This window comes from Amia ocellicauda, chromosome 10, assembly GCF_036373705.1.
Source record: "Amia ocellicauda isolate fAmiCal2 chromosome 10, fAmiCal2.hap1, whole genome shotgun sequence".
NCBI lineage: Eukaryota > Metazoa > Chordata > Actinopteri > Amiiformes > Amiidae > Amia > Amia ocellicauda.
This window is the reverse complement of record NC_089859.1, coordinates 31,806,615-31,829,243: the sequence shown is the minus strand read 5'-3', so window position 1 is coordinate 31,829,243 and position 22,629 is coordinate 31,806,615. Positions and strand designations below refer to the sequence as shown.

Genomic DNA, 22,629 nt, shown 5'->3' with positions numbered 1-22,629 from the left:
TGGTAAATGTCACTGTTGGTTTGGTAGGAAGATTTAATATAAGACTTCAATATTCCATAGCAGTTTGGCTATAAGGAGATTTAGCCTCTCTTTTTCCAGTGCCCCAACCACCTCCATCCATATACAAGCACATATACACTCGTAAACAAACTGCCCCATATCTCCTTTTAGGCTGCTTATCTTGATATGTGTGCTCTGTAAAATTCTTTTCTTTGATCCTTATTCATTCTACTCTATCTCCGAGGCCAGAATTATCCGCTATGCACTGCTGATCTGACAGTCATATGCCTCAGAGAGTGCCTGGGGAAAGTGTTCTTACAGAGAGCCCAGTCTTTAGTATCAGGGTTAACATGGCAAAAATAGAGGCTTTTATAGTAAGTCACTCACATCTCTCAAGCATTTTCATACAAACAGAGCTGATAAACAACCTTACATTAATCAAAATGATGATCTGGCAAATGTCGAAGCCAAGAAAGCCACCAAACGATGCAATTCATTTTGTTTTAGATATCAAAATACAGCAAATGTCTTGACAGTTTGTAAGACAGATGTGTATATACATATATACATATACATATATATATATATATATATATACACACACACACACACTTTTTTTCTCCAATTGTGTACAGAGCTTTTTTTTTAAATTAACTATTTCCAAGCAATAACAGAGAGAGCTGAGATCTTACAATTCTATTTCACATATCTAATGTAAGGCAATCCAAATAATAATTTAGAGATCTGTAACTCCTTTTTGAAACCTTTTGAAACTTTTGCTAAACATTGCTTAGCTAAATTGTCTTATGACTAAAAAGTGATGTTACATTACATTACATTAGTGTGCCAACCCCCAGAGGAAATATATGTCAGTGATATTTCAGTTTAATCTAAGTATACATCGAGGTTGTTTCTTTCTTCAATTATTGTGTTTCTGGGGACCAATAACTTAATTTGCCAACCTACACACAAAATGTAATTTTGTCAGTTTTGTCATTTAGTTTAACATGCATCATTATGCAGGTCTTGTCATTTCCCTTCTCCACAGTCCAGTCATTCTGTGACTGTACCTGGATGTATGACTTCATTCAATAATTCAGTAATTTGTGCGTTTTGCAAAGGCCATCATTTCTTCAAAGGCATCTGACCGGTTTGTAAAATTACCTTATAGGGGTTCACAGTGACACAAACACATCTTTCAAATAAAGAATAAAAACTCAATCCTAATTGGCAAACGAAAGAAATCAAAGATTAGACTGTCAATCCTTCAGACACACTAAATCCTAGTGGTGGATACTGACCCTTTTCTTAAACTCTTAATGCTTTCCTCTTGGAAACTCTACCTTGATACTGCTTGCCAATTACATTTAGCACAAAATCCCAGTAGGATTTAATTTAAATACTTAAACATCAATAAAACATGGGCAATTAAATTGCTTTAGAGACTTACTATTGAGCAATCTGTTTAATTAAACTGCAGTGGGGTACTACCAGGATAAAATCATTATGAGGCAGATAAAATCAAAGCTAATAAGGAAAATTAAATGTTTTTCTGTTAGCAGAGTTTTATATTTAGAATTGTATTTAAACTACACATCTGGTACTATCTTATTAGAACTATTCTGAAATGGGAAAAAAAACATACACGATACAAAAATTTTAAGATTATGATTAAATGTATTGTATCTATTATAAGTCGTTATATCTACTTGTAATTTTACAATAATCAAGTTTGCATTGGTTCGGAATGCAAGACTGAACACTATTATTAAACAACATACTTGCTATACTGCAAGTTCAGGTGAAGTTCGGGCCCAGACCTTTTACAGAAAGGTTTGATCATCTTCGTAGGGCTGTGGACACTGAACACAAATGTAATTGACAACCCACACCATTCTGCTTTCAGAGACACAAAATGAGTGTGAGATAACATACGGGTTTATAAAAGGCTTACCAAGGTGACAGTGAGATTCAAAACTCTGTCCTTCTGGTCAACATAGTACACGCTGTCCTCATACCAAGGGTCAATGTGGAGATAGTTATACATGCCAAAGGCACGCATGTGATCTAGGGTGTACTGATTATCACGAAGTTTAATCTCGGCCACAGCTGGGAAAAAAGAAACAGAAAGAGTGGTTATGTTCAGAATGACACAAGTACAGAACACTGGAGACCTCCAGGACATGCTGTTGTACCCTTGAGCCAGGTACTTCACTTAGATTGCTCTAGTAAAATGCCCAGCATTAGCATTGGGTACAAATGTAAGTCGCCCTGGATAAGAGTGTCAGCTAAATGACAAAAATAATAATAAAAAAATAATAATAACATGAATATCAGGAGTACTATGAGATGGGTCAGCTGATCTCAAATCAACCAAAACCCTGAAACATTCCCACGTCAGGCTCATGCTAAATTGTGAGGGAACTACCCAGCTGACGCAGCTGGTGGAGAGTCTGACTGCTGTGCAATGTTGCCTGGGCTGGCTGTAAGACCTCAGTTCACCTCAGAGGTGCATGTGATGTCAGCTAGTTCTCAACTTTGCTCCTTCTGTTTATTATGTTAAATACTGTTACCTACTTGTATGAGCAGGCCTGCTTAGCTCTTCTATCTCAAAATGACATGTTCAAACTTTGGCAGGAAATGGACTAAGCAGGAGTGGGGCTAAAGAAAATGCATAACTTCCATGCTCTATAAAAATCTGTTTCAGCTCCTAGGGCCCGATTAAAACAAAAATGGTGGCGCTGCGAGTGGCTGGCAGAAGCATTAGCGCATGTCTGCGAGTGGAAATCGCGCTGCTAAACCATCGCGATATTACATCTTTCCCCATTTGCGCCGAAAATCGACCTTCTCGCAGCTCCTTTCTGGCACAATGCGAGAGAATAAAACACAGCTTTCACAGCCGCTACTACAACACTACACACTGTACTCAGCGCTTTCATGTTTCGTTAGATGCTACTCTCTTCTAAGTTTTTAAGTAAATCCCATGGTGTACAGTTGTGTAGTTTGCTATTATTGGCTGTTTAAAGTTGTAGTTAATCCTGCCCAACAATACAGTGGGAGTGGTTACATTTTCGCTGCATTAAATCAAGAAAATATCTGGAGTAACCCGCGGACAATGCGCTCAGCTGCTCTAGTGTCTAAACCTCCGCGGCTCTGTGTCCGTGAAATAACTGTACAGCGCGATAATAATACAGTAGATGTTGCGCCCAACATCCACACAAACGAAATGTTGCTTACTATTCGTGCACAGAGAGAAAATATGTCGATATTGAATGTCATTTTATATTGTGTTTTGTTCAGCAATGTGTCAGTGTTCGTTTTGGTTTCATGACTTGTTTAACTCGTTTATTCTGCTCTTGCTTTCTTCCTTTCCTGTCTTAACTATTGATCCCTTCTTATCAGATCTTTCGTGGGAAAAGTGCTACTATCGAGTGTATATTATTGCACCTCACTCGCACTCCCTACAATGATATATATTCAGCCTATACAGGGCTCGAATTAATGGGTGGATTGGGGGGGTTGATGCCCCCTAATTAAGACTTGGACCCCCCAAAGAGACAAAAATAGAAGGGTGTGGGGGGGTCGAAAAATGAATATATCGTAACGTAAAATGTGGTCACCCCCTCCCCCCATGTTTGATACATTTGGATACAACGCACTCACATGGATTGAATGTGGATTTTGATTGATTCATTTTGTAGCCGGTGTTGGGACAGTACAGTATTTCTACAATTCACGTATCTCTCTCTACAGGCTGCTCGGCGCTTCTCACCGACAGTTATAGGGGCTGGAAAACGGTGTTTCTACACATGCGTAATGGGGGGGAGTTTGGACGCTGTTCTCCGTTGCTTCGTACGTCTTTGTCGTAATATTTTGGGGGCTGACAGAAAATATAAGCCCCACTGAATAGGGTATAAACACGCCCGTGGGCGAATTACACTGTCAGCAGCTGTATAATTGCTATGATGAAGATGTACAAACAGGTAAAGCATCTGGAGACTCTGGATTAGAGCCCTACATTTCAGCCCGACGGGCCCCGGCTTATTTACGCCCCTCGGGCCGGGGGGCTTCGGGCCAATTTTCACGTCATAGTTCACACGCGGGCCGGGCATCGGGCCTGTTTAGGCTCCTCCTCCTTTTCATATTTTAGACATTAATTAATTTAAAGAAACTATGAGAAGTTGATGATGGTAAAACAAACATAGAAAGACGTTGTATATCACACTGACGCGCGTGACACAGTCTGCTCACGCACGCACACACAGGTTTCCCACGCAGAGCATGCTACGCGCCTGCGCAGACCGGCTCGCACGGTGTTATGCCTGGGTTCCACTGGCTTAAGCGCCCCAGAGCGGTTTCTGTAAACCAGGCCGCTGTGATCCGTCCCTGTGATGGAGGAGCAGCGACTGTGGGTTTGGTTTGTGTTTCGTTTTAAAAACAGAGACAGAGAACAACAGTACGAGCGATACAGCCTGACGTGGAGAGGACTTTGTGTCTGTTTTATTCTTTGTGCTTTACATGATTGTAAACAGCGTAATAAATACACGTTTCTGTTCGGAGATATTAGGAAGAGCTAAACGTGACATCATTACGTCTCCATGTGCAACATTAAAATAAATACCAAATATATATTATTATTATCGTCATCATTTGTGCTAGTATATATGTATTTTAAACGGCACAGCGTGACTCCCTTAACTTATTTCTCTTACTACAGATTTGTAACTGCAAACAATACTTTTTGCCGTATTATTTATAATGTTCTTATCAGACGTCCTTAACCCGGGCAAGTTACAGTTAAAACAAAATACACACGTTTCACGATTAATCATCCGGATACAATATAGCAGCTTTAATTGAACTAAAGTGCGCGCGTCTCAGTCATGGCGTGTATGGATGCATTTATTAAACCAGTCCTGTTTTAGAGGAAACCCACATCTGCTGTATTAATTTATTCATTAATTGAAATTGTAAATGGACTCGTTAACTAAATCATGTTCCTTCACACTGACTGTGTCTGGATTGTCCTGCACACATTCACACAACACAGCCTGAACACCGGCCAGCTGTCATACAATATTAATAACACCGGCTGCTACGATCCGATTATTATCCTTCAGTTTATTTTAACTAGTCAGGCGCTGCACCGGTCCTGTGAAATCAGTTTTTAATGCACTCGGATATTAACTGTAAGCAGTCATTGTTTCTGTACGTGGATTTCACGCCGTGCTGCTAATAAACTTGTAATTTCTTCATGATCGCACACGACACAATGTCTCTGATCTCCTCCTGTGTCTCAAGTCAAGCGCACACCTCCAAGTCTGATAGTGAATCGTGTCCTCAGTGGGACGGACGCTTACGGACACGTCCAGCAGCAGCAAGTCAACCTCCACAAAACACGGCCGCGTCCAGCGGCGGCGGCAGCAGCGCGTCTGACTGAAACCGTCCACTGTGGATGCTGGGATTTTTCTCCACGATGCTCTGTAAAACACTGTTCTTCTGGCTGTAGCCAAGTTAAGACTAGGAGGCTGTCTTGTTTTTCGATTGATTGGACTTTATTGTCATTAGTCTAACTATTGGACATAAGAATGGCCATGTTCTGTGGTGACGCCTTGATTTTTGAGGTCAGATAACCTGCGTGTTTTATTGTATGTGTTTAGATCGTACAGCCCGTACACTCCATTGCGAGCAGCAGAGCAGCTGGTCAGCTTGACAAAAATGCCTTTTTACTGTGGTGGTGATAATAAACATTTAAACTAACATTGTGTGATATGCTTGAAGTGTTTTATATCTATGGATTTTATTGTGGGCAAGTCAAGTGTTGATTTTAGAGGCTAAATTTTTCAAACGTGATCAACTCACTGTCGGCCGCTGGCCGCTTTGTCGTCATTTTAAAAAAACAAAAACTTTAATTTAACAAACAAAAATGCTGCAAACGTTTTTCTAAATTAACTTAAGAAACGAAAATAAATATAAATACTTTGCCATTAAAAACTAAACTGAACTATTTTAATGTCAGCAACAGTAGTATAGGCTGTATAATGGGGAAAAAAAACTTTCACAATGTAGCGCAAACATTTAGGATTGGAAGAAAATATTATTCTAGAAACATATGAACTATGTGAATAATCAATTATCTAGTAGCAGGTGGCCAGCGTTTGCCTTTATCATAGACACAGTGGCCTATATAACACGGACATGATAATGATACACTACTGTACTGCTCTGCACCGTTACATTGACACACACACAAATAAGGTTGCAATGTTAGTGGCAATTAGTGGCAATTGCCATTAATTGATTAATTTAATTGCCACAAGAACCCGTAAAGCTATTCAATGTAATGTTTCCTAGGTTTTCTATATATCTATATAACATTTACGCAACAGCATAACGAAACCATCAGTGAATTATTCATTACTAATCACAGATCACACACGCATGACGCAATTGGATTGAATGCGCACCATATCGCCATCTATAAAAGAGAAAGGGGACTATTATGACAATAATGTGCCGCTTTAGCCTATTATGCTACAGGCTCCTTTCAAACTACAGTAGGGGACGTTATGGGAACGTCAAGCCACTATCACAGCTGGCACTGTGGAAAATCAATGATGTAGATTGACATATATACAACTGACATATACACAATTACATTACAATGTCATATTACAACGTGTACTGTAAAGAGTATTTATGTATGGATCAGTGGCATAGCCAGGAAAGTGAGGGCGAGGCATAATGAGGAATTCACGGCGGGGGTCTGGGGGTCTTCCACCAGAAAATGTAGAAAACTAAATACCTGAAATGAGCAATCTGAGTCATTTCGGAGTCGAACAACTTATATCAATAAGTGAAATATATATTTGCTTCACAACCACATATCACAATGGGACACATCCAGTGAACAATTACACATCAACCGACATTATGCAGGCAAACTAGGGGCTGGATTGAATCAAATCTTTGACCCACCAGCTAATACAAAACTACAGAACTGAACTCAGTGCGGCTTCATTCTTCAGTTGATCGTTTATTCTAATAATTAATGTAACCACTATGATGTTCATTTTGTAGTTTTGTATTAGCCAGTGGCTGTTTTTATTGAATGCACCGCGCTACACATATTATATTATTATTATTATTATTATTATTATTATTATTATTAATATAATAATAATAATATTTATTGATTGACTGATTGATTGGCAGACATCCTTATCCAAGGCGTCTTACAAAACAGCGCAATACAAAGTGCACATGACAAGTAAACGCTGATGTAAAGCGTCCCTGAATAAGAGACTTGCATTGTTCTGGTTCACATATAACCGAAGATACCAGCACTGATCCACCGGCTAATAGAAAACGCCTGGATAAGGTTGTCAGCGAAGACATACAAAAATGAAAATACACAGCTGTAATCAATGGCGGCTTTTGTTTTTATTGTCTTATTTTTTCTGCTACTCATATTTGTAGTCGCTACACAGTACAGGTTTGTAAATAACTAAAACTGTGACACACCCGCTAATAGCAAACTACACACCTGTACATCACAGCGGTTACATTTCTGATTAAAAGAAAGTGGCATCTTACTGAAAATGCAGCAGCAACTGAGTACAGTTTTGTAGTTTCCTTTAGCGGGTGTTTTAATCCCGTTCTCAGATGCGGCGCTTCCGCCTGTTTGATCTTGAACAACAAGTGCCCTGATTGGCTCGCAGATTCTCTCGGTGCCCGCCCATCCCGGAAGCCACGCCCATAGAACAGGCCTAAAGTGGCATGTCCCGAGTTCAAGTTTTCCTTTACTGTATTGTATAGTTGGAACTAAACCTACTTACATGTTGTATAGCCACATATTTTCATATTATGGTAAATCATAAAGCAGATACATTACCACAGTTACACATAGACCAAATCAAACTTTTAACCGACCCATGTATCGTAAATAATACAAATTAGCCTATCCATTTTAATTATTAGTAATAGAAAGTGACTTTTAAGATAAATTAAACCATGACTGAGTCTACATTATTCAGCCAAGGGCTGTACATTAAGCAATACATTAAATAACAAGTTGTATGAGTAAATGCATTTAATTCATTCATATATTTTATATTATCGTTATTGCTTTTTACTTAATACATTAAAGCCAACCACTCCTATATGTGTATGTGATGCCAAAAAGCTTCTTAATTTCCTGTGGCAGAATGCATTTCTGTGCTTTCTAAAACTTATTAAAACCAATGTAAAATTATTCTTCAGTGCTAATGTATTCCTACTGTAGGCTTAGACTCCTTATAATTGCATGGAATTTCATAAAATGTTGACTTTCCAGATACTGGCAACTATGCCATGGGAAAAGAAAGTAATTATAGTTTATATAGCTTTGTAAAGAGATAGTAACATACTGTTCTAATTGGGGTTTAACTGAGAGAACTTCAAGCTATTGAATTAATGTGCAGTGTGAAATATAACAGTACTCTAACAGCAAAAGCTAAAGGCAAAAGGACAAAAGGTAAGGTATACAATTGTACTGGTAAGAAAATTCTATTTCCTTACAAAACCCTGAAATGTCAATGTAGAAAGAAAGCAAGGGAAGAATAGACTTATTGATGCACAAACCAACTACTTTTACAGTGCATGCATGATGCATTTAATATGTTTGTGTGTGTGTAAATATGAGAGCCACCACCACAATTTGTGGGTTAACTGAAATTGGATGGTGTATAATAAGCTAACTCAATAATGATATTGATGGATATCATTTGCACTCATGATGTAGACTTCACTTTTTGGAACTCAATAGCATCTCCCTAAGCCGTAAAAACAAAAGCTGAGTTTTCATGAAACTTTTACTTTTTAAATTAAATACAAAAATGTCTGCCATTTGCTCAGAAAAAAAATATTGTATATTCAATTAATTGTAGTATTTAAAAGTTTCTTTCAAATAAATTGCATTGGTAATTTCTGGGGAGAGGTTATTGTCTGAATTCAGAGATTAATGTCTGAACTGTCTGTACCATTTATGTTTGGATTATATGGCATTGAATTTAAATTTCTTGTGAAATTAAATAACTAAGTATGCTTTTATATTTCCTTATTTATAATAAGAAGCATTACCATACAAGAGCAAAACAAAATGCTATACACAACCACACACGTATGCAGATTATTGCATAGTTGTTGCAAGCTTCAGCAAAGTGTATGTTATATATCATTATTATTTACAAATGACTTACTTAATTAGTAATTATAGAAGTCATGTAGTAGTCCATTTCGTGAGAGAAACCTATCATCATCCCCTATACTATATTGGAAATTGTCACCATTACTGTCACTGTCCCATGTCCATCTCAATATCAATAATAATATTATGATTATTATTATTAATAATAATGATAATAACACATTGAATTAAATAACAATCATTTCCTAAGAAAAGTCTCTACTACTCAAATGGCTGTAACTCCTCACTGTTGATTGAATATTGAACTTATGATGGACTCCTGGAAATAACCTGCTAATAAAGATCCGGCAAGAGAATGGTTATGTGCTTATTCTCATATGCAGGCTAATAACACAACGTGGTCACCTTCAGGCACCTAAAATAAACTTTATCCTTATCCAATCACAAAAATGGTCACCATGGTGACTAAAATGCTTCCTACTTTGAGCACTGTTGTTAGCACAGTGGAAAATATCCTATTAATCCCTGAAAATGAAATGGCAGAATTGCTAACCAAAGACAGAGATATAATTTCACTTTCAGTTTACTCTATCCACATATATATATATATATGTACATATATATGTACATAGAGGTGGGAAGATGAATTATTAAACTTTGCATATATATATATATATATATATATATATATATATATATATATATATATATATATATATATATATACACACAGTGAGGGAAAAAAGTATTTGATCCCCTGCTGATTTTGTACGTTTGCCCACTGACAAAGAAATGATCAGTCTATAATTTTAATGGTAGGTGTATTTTAACAGTGATAGACAGAATATCAACAAAAAAATCCAGAGAAACGCATTTCAAAAAAGTTATAAATTGATTTGCATGTTAATGAGTGAAATAAGTATTTGATCCCCTATCAATCAGCAAGATTTCTGGCTGCCACTTGTCTTTTATACAGGTAACGAGCTGAGATTAGGAGCACTCCCATTAAGCTCGTTACCTGTATAAAAGACACCTGTCCACAGAAGCAATCAATCAATCAGATTCCAAACTCTCCACCATGACCAAGACCAAAGAGCTGTCCAAGGATGTCAGGGACAAGATTGTAGACCTACACAAGGCTGGAATGGGCTACAAGACCATCGCCAAGCAGCTTGGTGAGAAGGTGACAACAGTTGGTGCGATTATTCGCAAATGGAAGAAACACAAAATAACTGTCAGTCTCCCTCGGTCTGGGGCTCCATGCAAGATCTCACCTCGTGGAGTTTCAATGATCATGAGAACGGTGAGGAATCAGCCCAGAACTACACGGGAGGATCTTGTTAATGATCCCAAGGCAGCTGGGACCATAGTCACCAAGAAAACAATTGGTAACACACTACGCCGTGAAGGACTGAAATCCTGCAGTGCCCGCAAGGTCCCCCTGCTCAAGAAATGTACAGGCCCATCTGAAGTTTGCCAATGAACATCTGAATGATTCAGAGGAGAACTGGGTAAAAGTGTTGTGGTCAGATGAGACCAAAATCGAGCTCTTTGGCTTCAACTCAACTCACCGTGTTTGGAGGAGGATGAATGACCCCAAGAACACCATCCCCACCGTCAAACATGGAGGTGGAAACATTATGCTTTGGGGGTGTTTTTCTGCTAAGGGGACAGGACAACTGCACCGCATCAAAGGGACGATGGACGGGGCCATGTACCGTCAAATCTTGGGTGAGAACCTCCTTCCCTCAGCCAGGGCATTGAAAATGGGTCGTGGATGGGTATTCTAGCATGACAATGACCCAAAACACACAGCCAAGGCAACAAAGGAGTGGCTCAAGAAGAAGCACATTAAGGTCCTGGAGTGGCCTAGCCAGTCTCCAGACCTTAATCCCATAGAAAATCTGTGGAGGGAGCTGAAGGTTCGAGTTGCCAAACGTCAGCCTCGAAACCCGAATGACTTTGAGAGGATCTGACCTCTGTGATTGCCAACAAGGGTTTTGCCACCAAGTACTAAGTTGAAGGGGTCAAATACTTATTTCACTCATTAACATGCAAATCAATTTATAACTTTTTTGAAATGCGATTCCACGAGGTGAGATCTTGCATGGAGCCCCAGACCGAGGGAGACTGACAGTTATTTTGTGTTTCTTCCATTTGCGAATAATCGCACCAACTGTTGTCACCTTCTCACCAAGCTGCTTGGCGATGGTCTTGTAGCCCATTCCAGCCTTGTGTAGGTCTACAATCTTGTCCCTGACATCCTTGGACAGCTCTTTGGTCTTGGTCATGGTGGAGAGTTTGGAATCTGATTGATTGATTGCTTCTGTGGACAGGTGTCTTTTATACAGGTAACGATCTTAATGGGAGTGCTCCTAATCTCAGCTCGTTACCTGTATAAAAGACAAGTGGCAGCCAGAAATCTTGCTGATTGATAGGGGATCAAATACTTATTTCACTCATTAACATGCAAATCAATTTATAACTTTTTTGAAATGCGTTTCTCTGGATTTTTTTGTTGATATTCTGTCTATCACTGTTAAAATACACCTACCATTAAAATTATAGACTGATCATTACAAAATCAGCAGGGGATCAAATACTTTTTTCCCTCACTGTATATATATATATATATATAATTCATATAATTCATCTTCCCGTCTTCTATTTTGTAATCTTCTAGGTATTTTTTTCATTTCTTGGGATCCATTCAACAGCTTCCTTTGTAGATGTTTGATCTGTTCTTCTTTCAATGTGTCTGTCCCATTGCCATTTTAACATTTTCACCTTTTCAATGATGTCACGTATTTTCGTTTGTTCTCGGATCCATTCATTTTTTTTTGTCTTTGTTATTCCAAGAATACATCTGTCCATGCTTCTTTGTGTTGTCTACAGTTTCTGTAACACATTTTGCATTATATATGTATTTATTATTAAAATATATCAGATTAAAGACGATTTTTTTTCTGTAACAGTCCAGTTTGAAACTGTAAAGATTCTTCACGAAAAATTAATAGTACTGAAAATACTGCTTCCATCTCTGACAAGAAGTTAGGAAAATAAAAGACAGGATTACCAATGCTAAAATCCATCGCTGTCTGAGAAGTATGGACAGCTCATTACTGCATATTTTACTGTAGCCTGAAGTCTCTTGCTCCTATCTTGTGATGTCTCGGATAGTGTTTGAAGATACTTCTCCTGCATGCAGGAAAAGGTGTGATGTGAACAGTCTGAGCCAAGCTTGCAGAATTAATTATTACCGTAAGGACTCTTCTGTTCTTTGAATAAGTATAAATACATATACATTTGCATATAAATTACCCTGCCAAACAAATGTAAATATGGTCAACTCAAATAACCAGTTGGGGTTTAAACTACATTTAAAAATAGTTATATATATATATATATATATATATATATGGATTGAAAATATGAGTAGAAAAAGGTGTTCATTATATTATAAATGTATTGTAATTAGAGGCAATTACGAATAAGTCAAATTATAAGTTGGTCAATACTATAATAAAATACGTTATACTATACTACACACATATTCGTTACATTTGTTTTAAATCCTACAGAAACTTCTTCACAATAGAAATGTTGTAAAAATGTTCTTTTTGCAGACAGAAGTATTAACAATGCACTTCTGCCATCCTGTGGTATTACACGATAATATCAATGTTCAAAACATCTGACGTCCCTGTGTCCCTCATTTTACATCCAGATTCTGTCAGATTCTATATTAAGGTGAACACTTCAGGGCAAGTGGGGCCTATGTAAAACCATTGTTCTGCTTATTGTTACTGTATATCGGGTTTGAATTCACAAGAATTTAAACAGACATGCATTATCCACACTGCCTTGACTGGGCAGAACACTATTTCAGATTTTTCTCTGGATATTTAATTGCAAAAATAAACAAGATGTAATATTCATGGGAACTTCCATCTGCTCTAATCACCATTAAACCCCATTGGGGCATGTCATGAACAGCTGTAATTCCAGGTTTTGTTTTTCCAAGCACCGGAAAATGCAGATGAATATTTTGATTTTCCTGATGATGGTATGTTGCTAAGTAAAATGAGAATATACACAGAAAAAACTAAAGAATTACCCTACAGACCTCCACCTAGGGTTCACTCATCCAAGTGTAGCTCACAAATTATAGCCTAAGTATATGCATAGATGAAATGCTCCAAATACCCTTTAATATTCTTTCAACACAGCACCATATAGGATTTTAGAGAAACTGGAAAAATCTGAAAATCAGTTTGCAGATCGCCAGAACCAGCAGACCTATTTACATCAGGGTATCAACGATTACATGTTACCATAAAATGTATTAAATTGTATTTTAGCACTTGATGTACTGAAACTGATCTCTGTGGAATCTGTAAACTACTAAGTAGGCTACATGATTAAGGGTAATCAAAAATCAATTCAAGTAATGAACTGAGGGGTCTAATATCACTTGCCATTAAACATGAAATAGGGCCTATGTAAAAAAAAAAAAAAAAACTGGAACAAAAAAAGTACCATAAAGTTGGATGGTGACTAATCCTTCTTTATATTTTAAAAGTAATACTAGTGTACCATTTTATTTAGAGCCTAAGTCTATAGCTCAAAATTCAAGTTTTACATTACATTCATGGTTCAGTGCAGGCTTTTATATGGGTATATGTTGTGGATATTAAACATTATCATCTGTAACGTTATTTACATTTCTCTGTTATTTCATTTAGCAAGGTTATACCAATTTAAAATAAAGTGAAGTTCAGGAGATGTCTGATTCATAGATTCTAATGTCTCAATCTTGTCCAAGCATTAATATTTAATGTATTATTAAACCTGGGACATAATATTTTGTGTTCTCAAGCAAAAACAGTGCAAATAATGTCATTGATTCTTTCAGATGGATATGTCATCAGCTGGATAAGAACCAGATAAGATTACTAATTGTTCCAATACAGATGCCATGTGGGGTTGTAGCAGTGCAAGATGTTAGTAGCAACATCATTATCAGTCATATCAATTACTGGATCAGCACAACATATAAATACATATTTAGCAAATCACTATCATATGAATAATATGTTTTTCTTACTTATTTACACTGTTTACATTCCAGGTGAGATTTGCTGCTTTACTTGCTTAAATAAATGCCAGCCATCAACTGCACTGGTGATGTGCAAAATGTTCTGGTAAACCAGTAAGGGTAAGTAAGATTCACTGCTGTACCGTGGCATTAATGTGTTATTATAAAAAGCGGATATAATTTACAGTCTCAATAATTGCTATGTGCTTGCTACAGATTAACCAGATATTTACTATAAAAAGGAGGATGTTGTAATTTTAGGTTTTATCAATTTCTAAGACAAGGTTAGAACATTCGATGACCAATACAATGTACAGAACATTTTAATCCACTTGAAAATGATCGCAATCAAATATAAATCAACAACAATAAAAACATAAATGTAAAAATAAAATAAAAAAACGAAAAAGATGCATCAGCTGGCTCACCTGAATCAAGCTCAATGTTGTACATTGGTAAAGGGTCCAGAGACAACCTATAACTCTCAAAGTTGGGATCCAGTAGTTGTCTGTTCACCTTCAGAGAATAATTTGAAGCAGCCATCTTCTCCTAAAACTATACGATAACCTATATGTGTGTGTGCGTGTGTGTATTTTAGTTGAATTTTGTCTAAAAAAAAAAAGTACACTGTATGTTTCTGCACTACAGTTTCCCAGTCTACCTTACCAGTAACCCATGCGCTTCCTGTTTGTTTCACTTCGGAACATTATAACAGGACAACAGCTATTTGAAGGTTGTGGGATTTGTAGTTTTATGTATGCTTTTTATGGTACCTTTTTCCTGGGCACTGTTAATTTAATCATTTTTAAATTTGTCTTTACAGTAATAACATACCATACTTAAACTTTAAAGACATACTTTGTATTGCTTAAGGCTAAACTGTCTTCGTCTGTGTTGGACAAAATGCTATACCATACAGAAATATGTCAATGTAAATTTTCCGTGAAGTTCTAAATAAGTATGGGTCTACAGAACAAATTAACATTCAATTAATTAATATTAAGTTAATATTAAAAATATTAAAAATTCACTTTTCTGTCATTAAATGTACAGCATTTCCCAGAGTGCAATGCTGACGAAAGCGGAACCTATATTCCTCAGTCAATATTGTTGTGCGCCGGAATCTCAGCAGTGTCGGTACGGCGTGTTACTGGGAGTTGTTTCCCAGGGAGCGAAGTAAAAAAGAAACACAAAACATTGCATGTAACATCAATTAAACCTCAGTGGTTTTTGGTGAGTTATTTTTAATATGTTTGCTTTCGAAGTTAAAATGAGTGAATGCTGTCACTGAAACGATGCATGTATAATATGTTTGAAACGAAAAATGCCTTTCTGCGAAGTAGTGAAAGAAAACAAATGATTTCATGCCTGTGACTTAACCCGCCGTTTATATCTGACTTGATGATTGTGCTTTCTTACAAATGTTTGAAATCCAACTTTTACTGTCGTAGATAATGCGGTCGGTTTGTTGACACACTCACGAACAAAGGAAGACTGTTAGTCTGTCCATTTACTGGATTCAAAGTGAGTAACTGACTGCTGTGAATGATCGCAGTAGACGAGGGGGTCCATAGAAAAGCATTAACAATTGACACAAACAAAATGGCAATGCAATGGTTTCAGTGTTTAGTGAGGGCTGATTGTTTTCTTTCATTTTCTGGTACCTCGCATGTGCTTGTTATTTTGTATCCGCCATTGCCCGATGTCCTATTGATACATTTTAAACCCTTTCCAGTTCTTTACAAATCAAATTTTTGTGTCGCTGTCATCGTGTTATTAAAACAACAGTGCCGTTATGACGTAAATCAATCAATTGGTATCTGTTTTTCTTCGGGGTGAATTATATAACAATGTTGCTAACCTCAATGTTTCTGCTTTTTTGGTTACAGAGTGAAGAACATGAGTAAAGACGCGCAAATGAGAGCAACAATAAACCAGAAACTAATAGAAATGGGTGAACGAGAGCGGTGAGGAAAACTGTTTCTTGCAATGCTGTATGTGCATATAGCCTTATTCCTCGCCTAGCAGCTATTAGGAAACTGTTCATGAATATGCAATGAGCTGACTGCTTTATGATTTCATATTACACAGATTGAAGGAGTTGCTCCGAGCCAAACTTATTGAATGCGGATGGAAGGACCAGTTAAAAGCGCACTGCAAAGGTGAGTTCATTAGGTGATTGAATTAGCGAGACGTCTGCAAACTGGGACCAGCAGATAAACCCAGAAAATGTGATTATGTGCATAATGCATATCCTCTGTCCACAGGTCAGTCCATTTCCATAATTTCCTTCACTGGTGTTGAATAATCGATGTTCTTCACTTTTAGTTGTCAAATACCACTGTTAATGCCATTCTATACCCCTTCCAGAAAATACGACAAGACTTAAATCATTGTTCTGTGCAGCAATCTAATTGTAGCAGAAAGTCAAATAATATCATCAAAAGCGAGTTAACATGGTCACCTGATATTAAATTGGCTAATTGAACTGCAGTACATAGCCAAATTCTGATGATTTTACAGATCTCTGGCACTGCCTATGACCTGAGATGTGAGCAAGGCATTGAAATTCTTTTAATTTGATAACTTGGGGTGCAACAACAAAACAAATGCATTGCAGCCCTGCAGGACCAGGCTTTGCACACCGCTGAGAGATGTTATTATTTTGCAGATGTGATCCGGGAAAAAGGGTTGGATCATGTGACGGTGGAAGACTTGGTTGCAGAAATCACACCGAAAGGACGAGGTATTTTATCTAATATATGCAGTAATGTCGATATAAGGGGTTATCGTAAAATGGTGTGGTTGCTTGAGCCGATTGCTATGTTAATTACTCACTTCAGTCTCGTGTACAATATGCATCTTACAATATAGAACCAGATTATGCTCCATCATGTAAAGACTAAGCACTATTTCAGAAGGGAAGCCGGTAAGCTATTTTCTGCAGTCAAGATCTTTAATTTTCATCACATTAGATAACTGCAAAATACAATTTCAGAGCATAAAATCTGTGCTTGGAATATAATAATGCTAAGAAGCAGATATGATTGTTTTGCTTCTTTTTCATATTCCTCCAAATCATGAACAGACCCTTAACCGGGTAAAAGGTTAATAGGTTTTGTATAGTGCTCTTGAATTGCATGTAGAAGAAATCGTCTTTTTAGAATGAAAGGTTACACTGTTCTGTAAATGATGTTCTGATTCCTGTATGTGGAGGATAAACGTTGCCTGCAGAGAATATGAGTACAGGGAAATTGGTATAATATTCCGGTGATGTGCTTAATTGACTCCAGAATGATATATGATGATATAGGGTACAATTATATAGGTATAATACCATACAGTCTATATCCCTTTGCAATGTGTTCATTAATATACATATTTTTTTGTCTTTTAGCTCTTGTACCAGACAGCGTGAAGAAAGAACTTTTGCAGAGAATAAGAGCATTTTTAGCTCAGCATGCCACCCTATGAATGAAACAGTTACTGCTATTTTCTTTTCATTTTTTCTGTTTCATTTACAAATCAAGTGTTTTTCTTTTGCTATAATGCTACAGTTGAAACTAATCAGTGCTACCTTTGTTTTGTCTCTAGTTTTTGATATTGCTGCTTTTTTGCAAAACAATTAGTGATATATAATGCAATTTTAATAATAAAACAACATTGTTCATGTGTGTGTCTGCTTCATTGGATTATAAGAATATTTTACTGGTAGTTTTATTATACCTGGAATCTTATATGTAGTTTGTTTCTGCATTCATGTTAATAGATCTAATTTGTAGTTTTTTAGCACACGATAAAGGAGAACCAAATCAATGTGCTTAAATATCAGGGTTATTAAAAAAAAAAAAAAAATTACAATAAGATTTAAATGTGTTTGTTGGTGGTACATACCATAGCTCAGGTTTTTTCATTTAAGGTTAACTGGTACACAGTGTTTTGAAATGACAGATCAATTTTAAAAATGTTGAAGGTTAATTTCTCCCCTTTCATGTGTTTTTGCTTATGTGTTACCATACACTCACCTAAAGGATTATTAGGAACACCTGTTCAATTTCTCATTAATGCAATTATCTAACCAACCAATCACATGGCAGTTGCTTCAATGCATTTATGGGTGTGGTCCTGGTCAAGACAATCTCCTGAACTCCAAACTGAATGTTGAATGGGAAAGAAAGGTGATTTAAGCAATTTTGACCGTGGCATGGTTGTTGGTGCCAGGCGGGCCGGTCTGAGTATTTCACAATCTGCTCAGTTACTGGGATTTTCACGCACAACCATTTCTAGGGTTTACAAAGAATGGTGTGAAAAGGGAAAAACATCCAGTATGCGGCAGTCCTGTGGGCGAAAATGCCTTGTTGATGCTAGAGGTCAGAGGAGAATGGGCCGACTGATTCAAGCTGATAGAAGAGCAACTTTGACTGAAATAACCACTCGTTACAACCGAGGTATGCAGCAAAGCATTTGTGAAGCCACAACACGTACAACCTTGAGGCGGATGGGCTACAACAGCAGAAGACCCCACCGGGTACCACTCATCTCCACTGCAAATAGGAAAAAGAGGCTACAATTTGCACAAGCTCACCAAAATTGGACAGTTGAAGACTGGAAAAATGTTGCCTGGTGTGATGAGTCTCGATTTCTGTTGAGACATTCAGATGGTAGAGTCAGAATTTGGCGTAAACAGAATGAGAACATGGATCCATCATGCCTTGTTACCACTGTGCAGGCTGGTGGTGGTGGTGTAATGGTGTGGGGGATGTTTTCTTGGCACACTTTAGGCCCCTTAGTGCCAATTGGGCATCGTTTAAATGCCACGGCCTACCTGAGCATTGTTTCTGGCCATGTCCATCCCTTTATGACCACCATGTACCCATCCTCTGATGGCTACTTCCAGCAGGATAATGCACCATGTCACAAAGGTCGAATCATTTCAAATTGGTTTCTTGAACATGACAATGAGTTCACTGTACTAAACTGGCCCCCACAGTCACCAGATCTCAACCCAATAGAGCATCTTTGGGATGTGGTGGAACGGGAGCTTCGTGCCCTGGATGTGCATCCCACAAATCTCCATCAACTGCAAGATGCTATCCTATCAATATGGGCCAACATTTCTAAAGAATGCTTTCAGCACCTTGTTGAATCAATGCCACGTAGAATTAAGGCAGTTCTGAAGGCGAAAGGGGGTCAAACACAGTATTAGTATGGTGTTCCTAATAATCCTTTAGGTGAGTGTATATTAAATTTGTTTTCAATCAGGACTTGCCAAATTATGTTCCATTTGACTTAATTTTTTGTTGTCTTAATAACAAAGCTGTATGCTATGTTTTTACATTACACCTCTAAATCACCTTTAAAAGCACCTTAAATGCAAATGATGCATAGCTTCAATGATGAAATACAGCCGAGTTTCCTTGAACATAGAACCAGATTGTTCTTTATCATACAGAATTCGGCTACATGATGAAGAATTAAAGTGCAAAACTGAAAACAAGAAGGTAATTGCAAAGTATCTTATGAAATAGCCACACAACTGCAATGTTCTATTGGAATTTACCTCTATGAGCATAGCTGGGTGAAGGAAAATAATCTCCCCTCACATGGGACCTGGCTTTCAGGTTTTCGTAAAACATTTAATGGATATTGATTGTGTCCTTGATGTTAATTGATATAAATCCTCAATTAGAAAATAACCTGGGATTTTAGGCTAGAACAAAAAACTGAACTCTGTCTCTTTCAATACAATGAAAGCAAAGCACCACCAGGTGTCTCTTCAAATCACAGTGAGCATGATAATTCATCCATCCATCCATCCATTTTCAAAACTGCTTATCCTGGTGAGGGTCGTGGGGGAGCATGATAATGAAACACATAATCCTTGTTTTAGACTGTTAACATTGGTAAAGTGTTAATTGGAGGTGGAGCTGGGGAATGTATACATGTATGTTTTTGGTATTCCATTTCTGTAAATTGTATAAAGTATATGTCCTCAATACTCTACAATGTGAGCATAATATGCTAGTGCTTTGCAATAAGCAAAACATATTATTTCTTCATATGGCTTCCAACTTCCAAGAGATCATTGCATTTAACCTATTTTCAAGCTCAGTAAATGGGGGAGCTCACAGAAAAAATATATCTTGTTAGCTTGATTGTCAATGCCACCCTCCCTGATAGGTGGAAATTAGACTCGATTTAGTCCATTGTAAGGATTAACTGACACGAATGTGTAGCTAGGCAATAAAGGACAGCCAGAGAAAGCTTCTTGTGATACACCACTCTCTTGATAGCTCGGCATGTGTTATGAAGTGGCATTGCCTTAGTGCACAATTATATAGTTCCATTATTTAATTGAATAATTGAGAGGAGATGGAGGCTGCCCACAGCTGAGGGAGTCAGTGACTGCTAGCGGAGCAGTCTCAGTGGAGTGGGCTGTGCGGAAGCTGGATTGCAGAGGATCAGGGAGTGAGTGATGGGAAAGAAATGCAGAGAGCTGAAGGTGAACAGCTCGCTCAAGGGTTTTTGAGAGGAAGGGGAGTAAGGAGACAGGGTGGTAGATCTGTGGAGAGGTAGGGTCAAGGGTAGGTTTTTTGAGGAGTGGGATGACAGCAGCTTGTTTAAATGCAGAGGGGAAACAGCCAGAGAGGAGTGAGGAGTTGAGGAGGGAGGAGATGAAGGGGAGTAGATCAGGAGCAATTGCTTGGAGGAGACGAGTGGGGAGAGGGTCCAGGGCACACGTTGTAGGTTTGTAACCTAGGAGGAGAGAGGAAAGTTCAGAGTCAGAAAGAGGTGAGAATGAAGAAAAGGAAGCTTGATTAGTAGGAGATTGAGGCAGGATGGTAGAGGAGGGGGCACTATTGAAGAACATGTGGATGTCTGTGATCTTAGAGGAGAAGAAGGAAGCAAAATGATCTGCAGAGGGAGAAGGAGGAGGGGAAGCATGGGTGAAGAGGTAGGAGAAGGTGGAGTAGAGATTGTGGGGGTTGTTGACAGAGGATTCAAAGAGTGATTGGAAGTAAGACTTCTTGGCTGAGGTGAGGAGGACAATGTAGACATTAGAGAGTGGTAGAGATCGAGGGCAGCTGGAAGTTTGGACTTCTTCCACTTCTGTTCAGAGGCACACAGACTGGATCTGGTTGAGCGAAGGATGGAGGAGATCCAGGGCTGTGGAGAGGAGGGACAGACAGGACAAGACGTGAGAGGACAGAGGGAATCAAGGGAGAAGGTGAGGGAGGAGAACAAAGAGGAAGTAACACAGTTATAGATGCCAAAAGGATCCATAAGGATCAAGCAATGGTGAAGGCTATTGCAAACTGACTGCAACCCCGGACTGTAAAGGAGCTCCAGAGGTTTTGCTAACTTTTATCGTAGATTCATATGCAATTTCAGCACAGTCACAGCTCCCCACTCTTCTGAAGGGAGCTGCTTGCACCCTCTCCTGGACAGATTCTGCTACCACTGCTTTTATGCAGATTTTATAAAGACCCTTTTTACCACAGCCCCAATGCTATGACACCCCTCCGAATCCGGGGTAGGTGCTGTTCTCTCCCAAAGACATGTTCAGCCTGCCAAACTCTATCCCTGCAATTATTTTTTCCCAAAAAACTCTCCACAGCAGAAATTAATTACAATATTGGAAACAGATAACTCCTGGCAATCAAAAGGGCTTTTGAAGAATGGAGACAGTGGTTAGAGGGAGCTAAACACCCATTTCTAGTCCTCAAATCCACCGCAACCTGGAATAAATCAAATCAGCCAAAAGACTTAATCTGTGCCAGGCTTGTTGTTCTCTCTTCTTCACCCATTTTGCATTCACTATCACTTACTGTTCTGCATCTAAAAACATAACAGCCAATGCATTACCCCATATTTTCAACACACTCCAGTCCACCTCAATTGGAATCCATTCTATCCCCCACATGCATTGTGGCTCCCCTCAGGTGGGAAATCATTGTGCAAATTCAGCATGCAACTGCCCAGGAACTTGCACCTCCCAAATGCACCGTTACCAAAATAGATATACCTAACTCTGTGTGCCCTCCACTCCTTCTAATGGATACATTCTTCTCCTGCATCTAGACACCTAGGAATGAGATGTATTCTTTCCCTTGTTCACAAGCAATTCTGGTGGCATTCCTTGATCTCCACTTTTGTCAGTACCTGCACTTCATGTGCCCAGTCATAAGAACATAAGAAAGTTTACAAACAAGAGGAGGCCATTCAACCCATTGTGCTTGGTTGGTGTCCATTAACAACTAAGTGATCCAAGGATCCTATCCAGTTTATTTTTAAATGTTCCCAAATTTTCAACTTCAACCACATTGCTGGGTAGTTTGCTCAA

The 22,629-nt window shown here is 38.2% G+C and overlaps 2 protein-coding genes across 3 annotated transcripts in view; one reads left to right on the top strand and one right to left on the bottom strand.

The window, feature by feature from the left end:
• The window catches only part of nudcd1 (NudC domain containing 1), a 59,170-nt gene extending 44,200 nt beyond the window's left edge, over positions 1-14,970 (bottom strand). Inside the window, exons 1-2 of the mRNA XM_066715956.1 lie at positions 14,714-14,970; positions 1,955-2,109 (exon numbers count right to left, since the gene is read on the bottom strand). Coding sequence (XP_066572053.1) covers positions 1,955-2,109; positions 14,714-14,828 — 270 coding nt within the window. The 5' untranslated portion in view covers positions 14,829-14,970. The remainder of the gene's footprint in view (positions 1-1,954; positions 2,110-14,713) is intronic.
• A 421-nt stretch (positions 14,971-15,391) lies between these two features.
• Positions 15,392-17,955, top strand: eny2 (ENY2 transcription and export complex 2 subunit). Of its 2 annotated transcripts, XM_066715955.1 has the most exons (6): positions 15,397-15,518; positions 15,737-15,809; positions 16,175-16,252; positions 16,377-16,447; positions 16,957-17,031; positions 17,683-17,955. In XM_066715955.1, the coding sequence occupies exons 3-6, from the start codon at positions 16,185-16,187 to the stop codon at positions 17,757-17,759; spliced, it is 291 nt and encodes a 96-aa protein (XP_066572052.1). In that variant the 5' UTR covers positions 15,397-15,518; positions 15,737-15,809; positions 16,175-16,184; the 3' UTR covers positions 17,760-17,955. The 2 variants fall into 2 exon arrangements, with proteins under 2 accessions (XP_066572051.1, XP_066572052.1); XM_066715954.1 differs by lacking the exon at positions 15,737-15,809 and having other exon boundaries at positions 15,392-15,518.
• Positions 17,956-22,629: the final 4,674 nt, after the last annotated feature.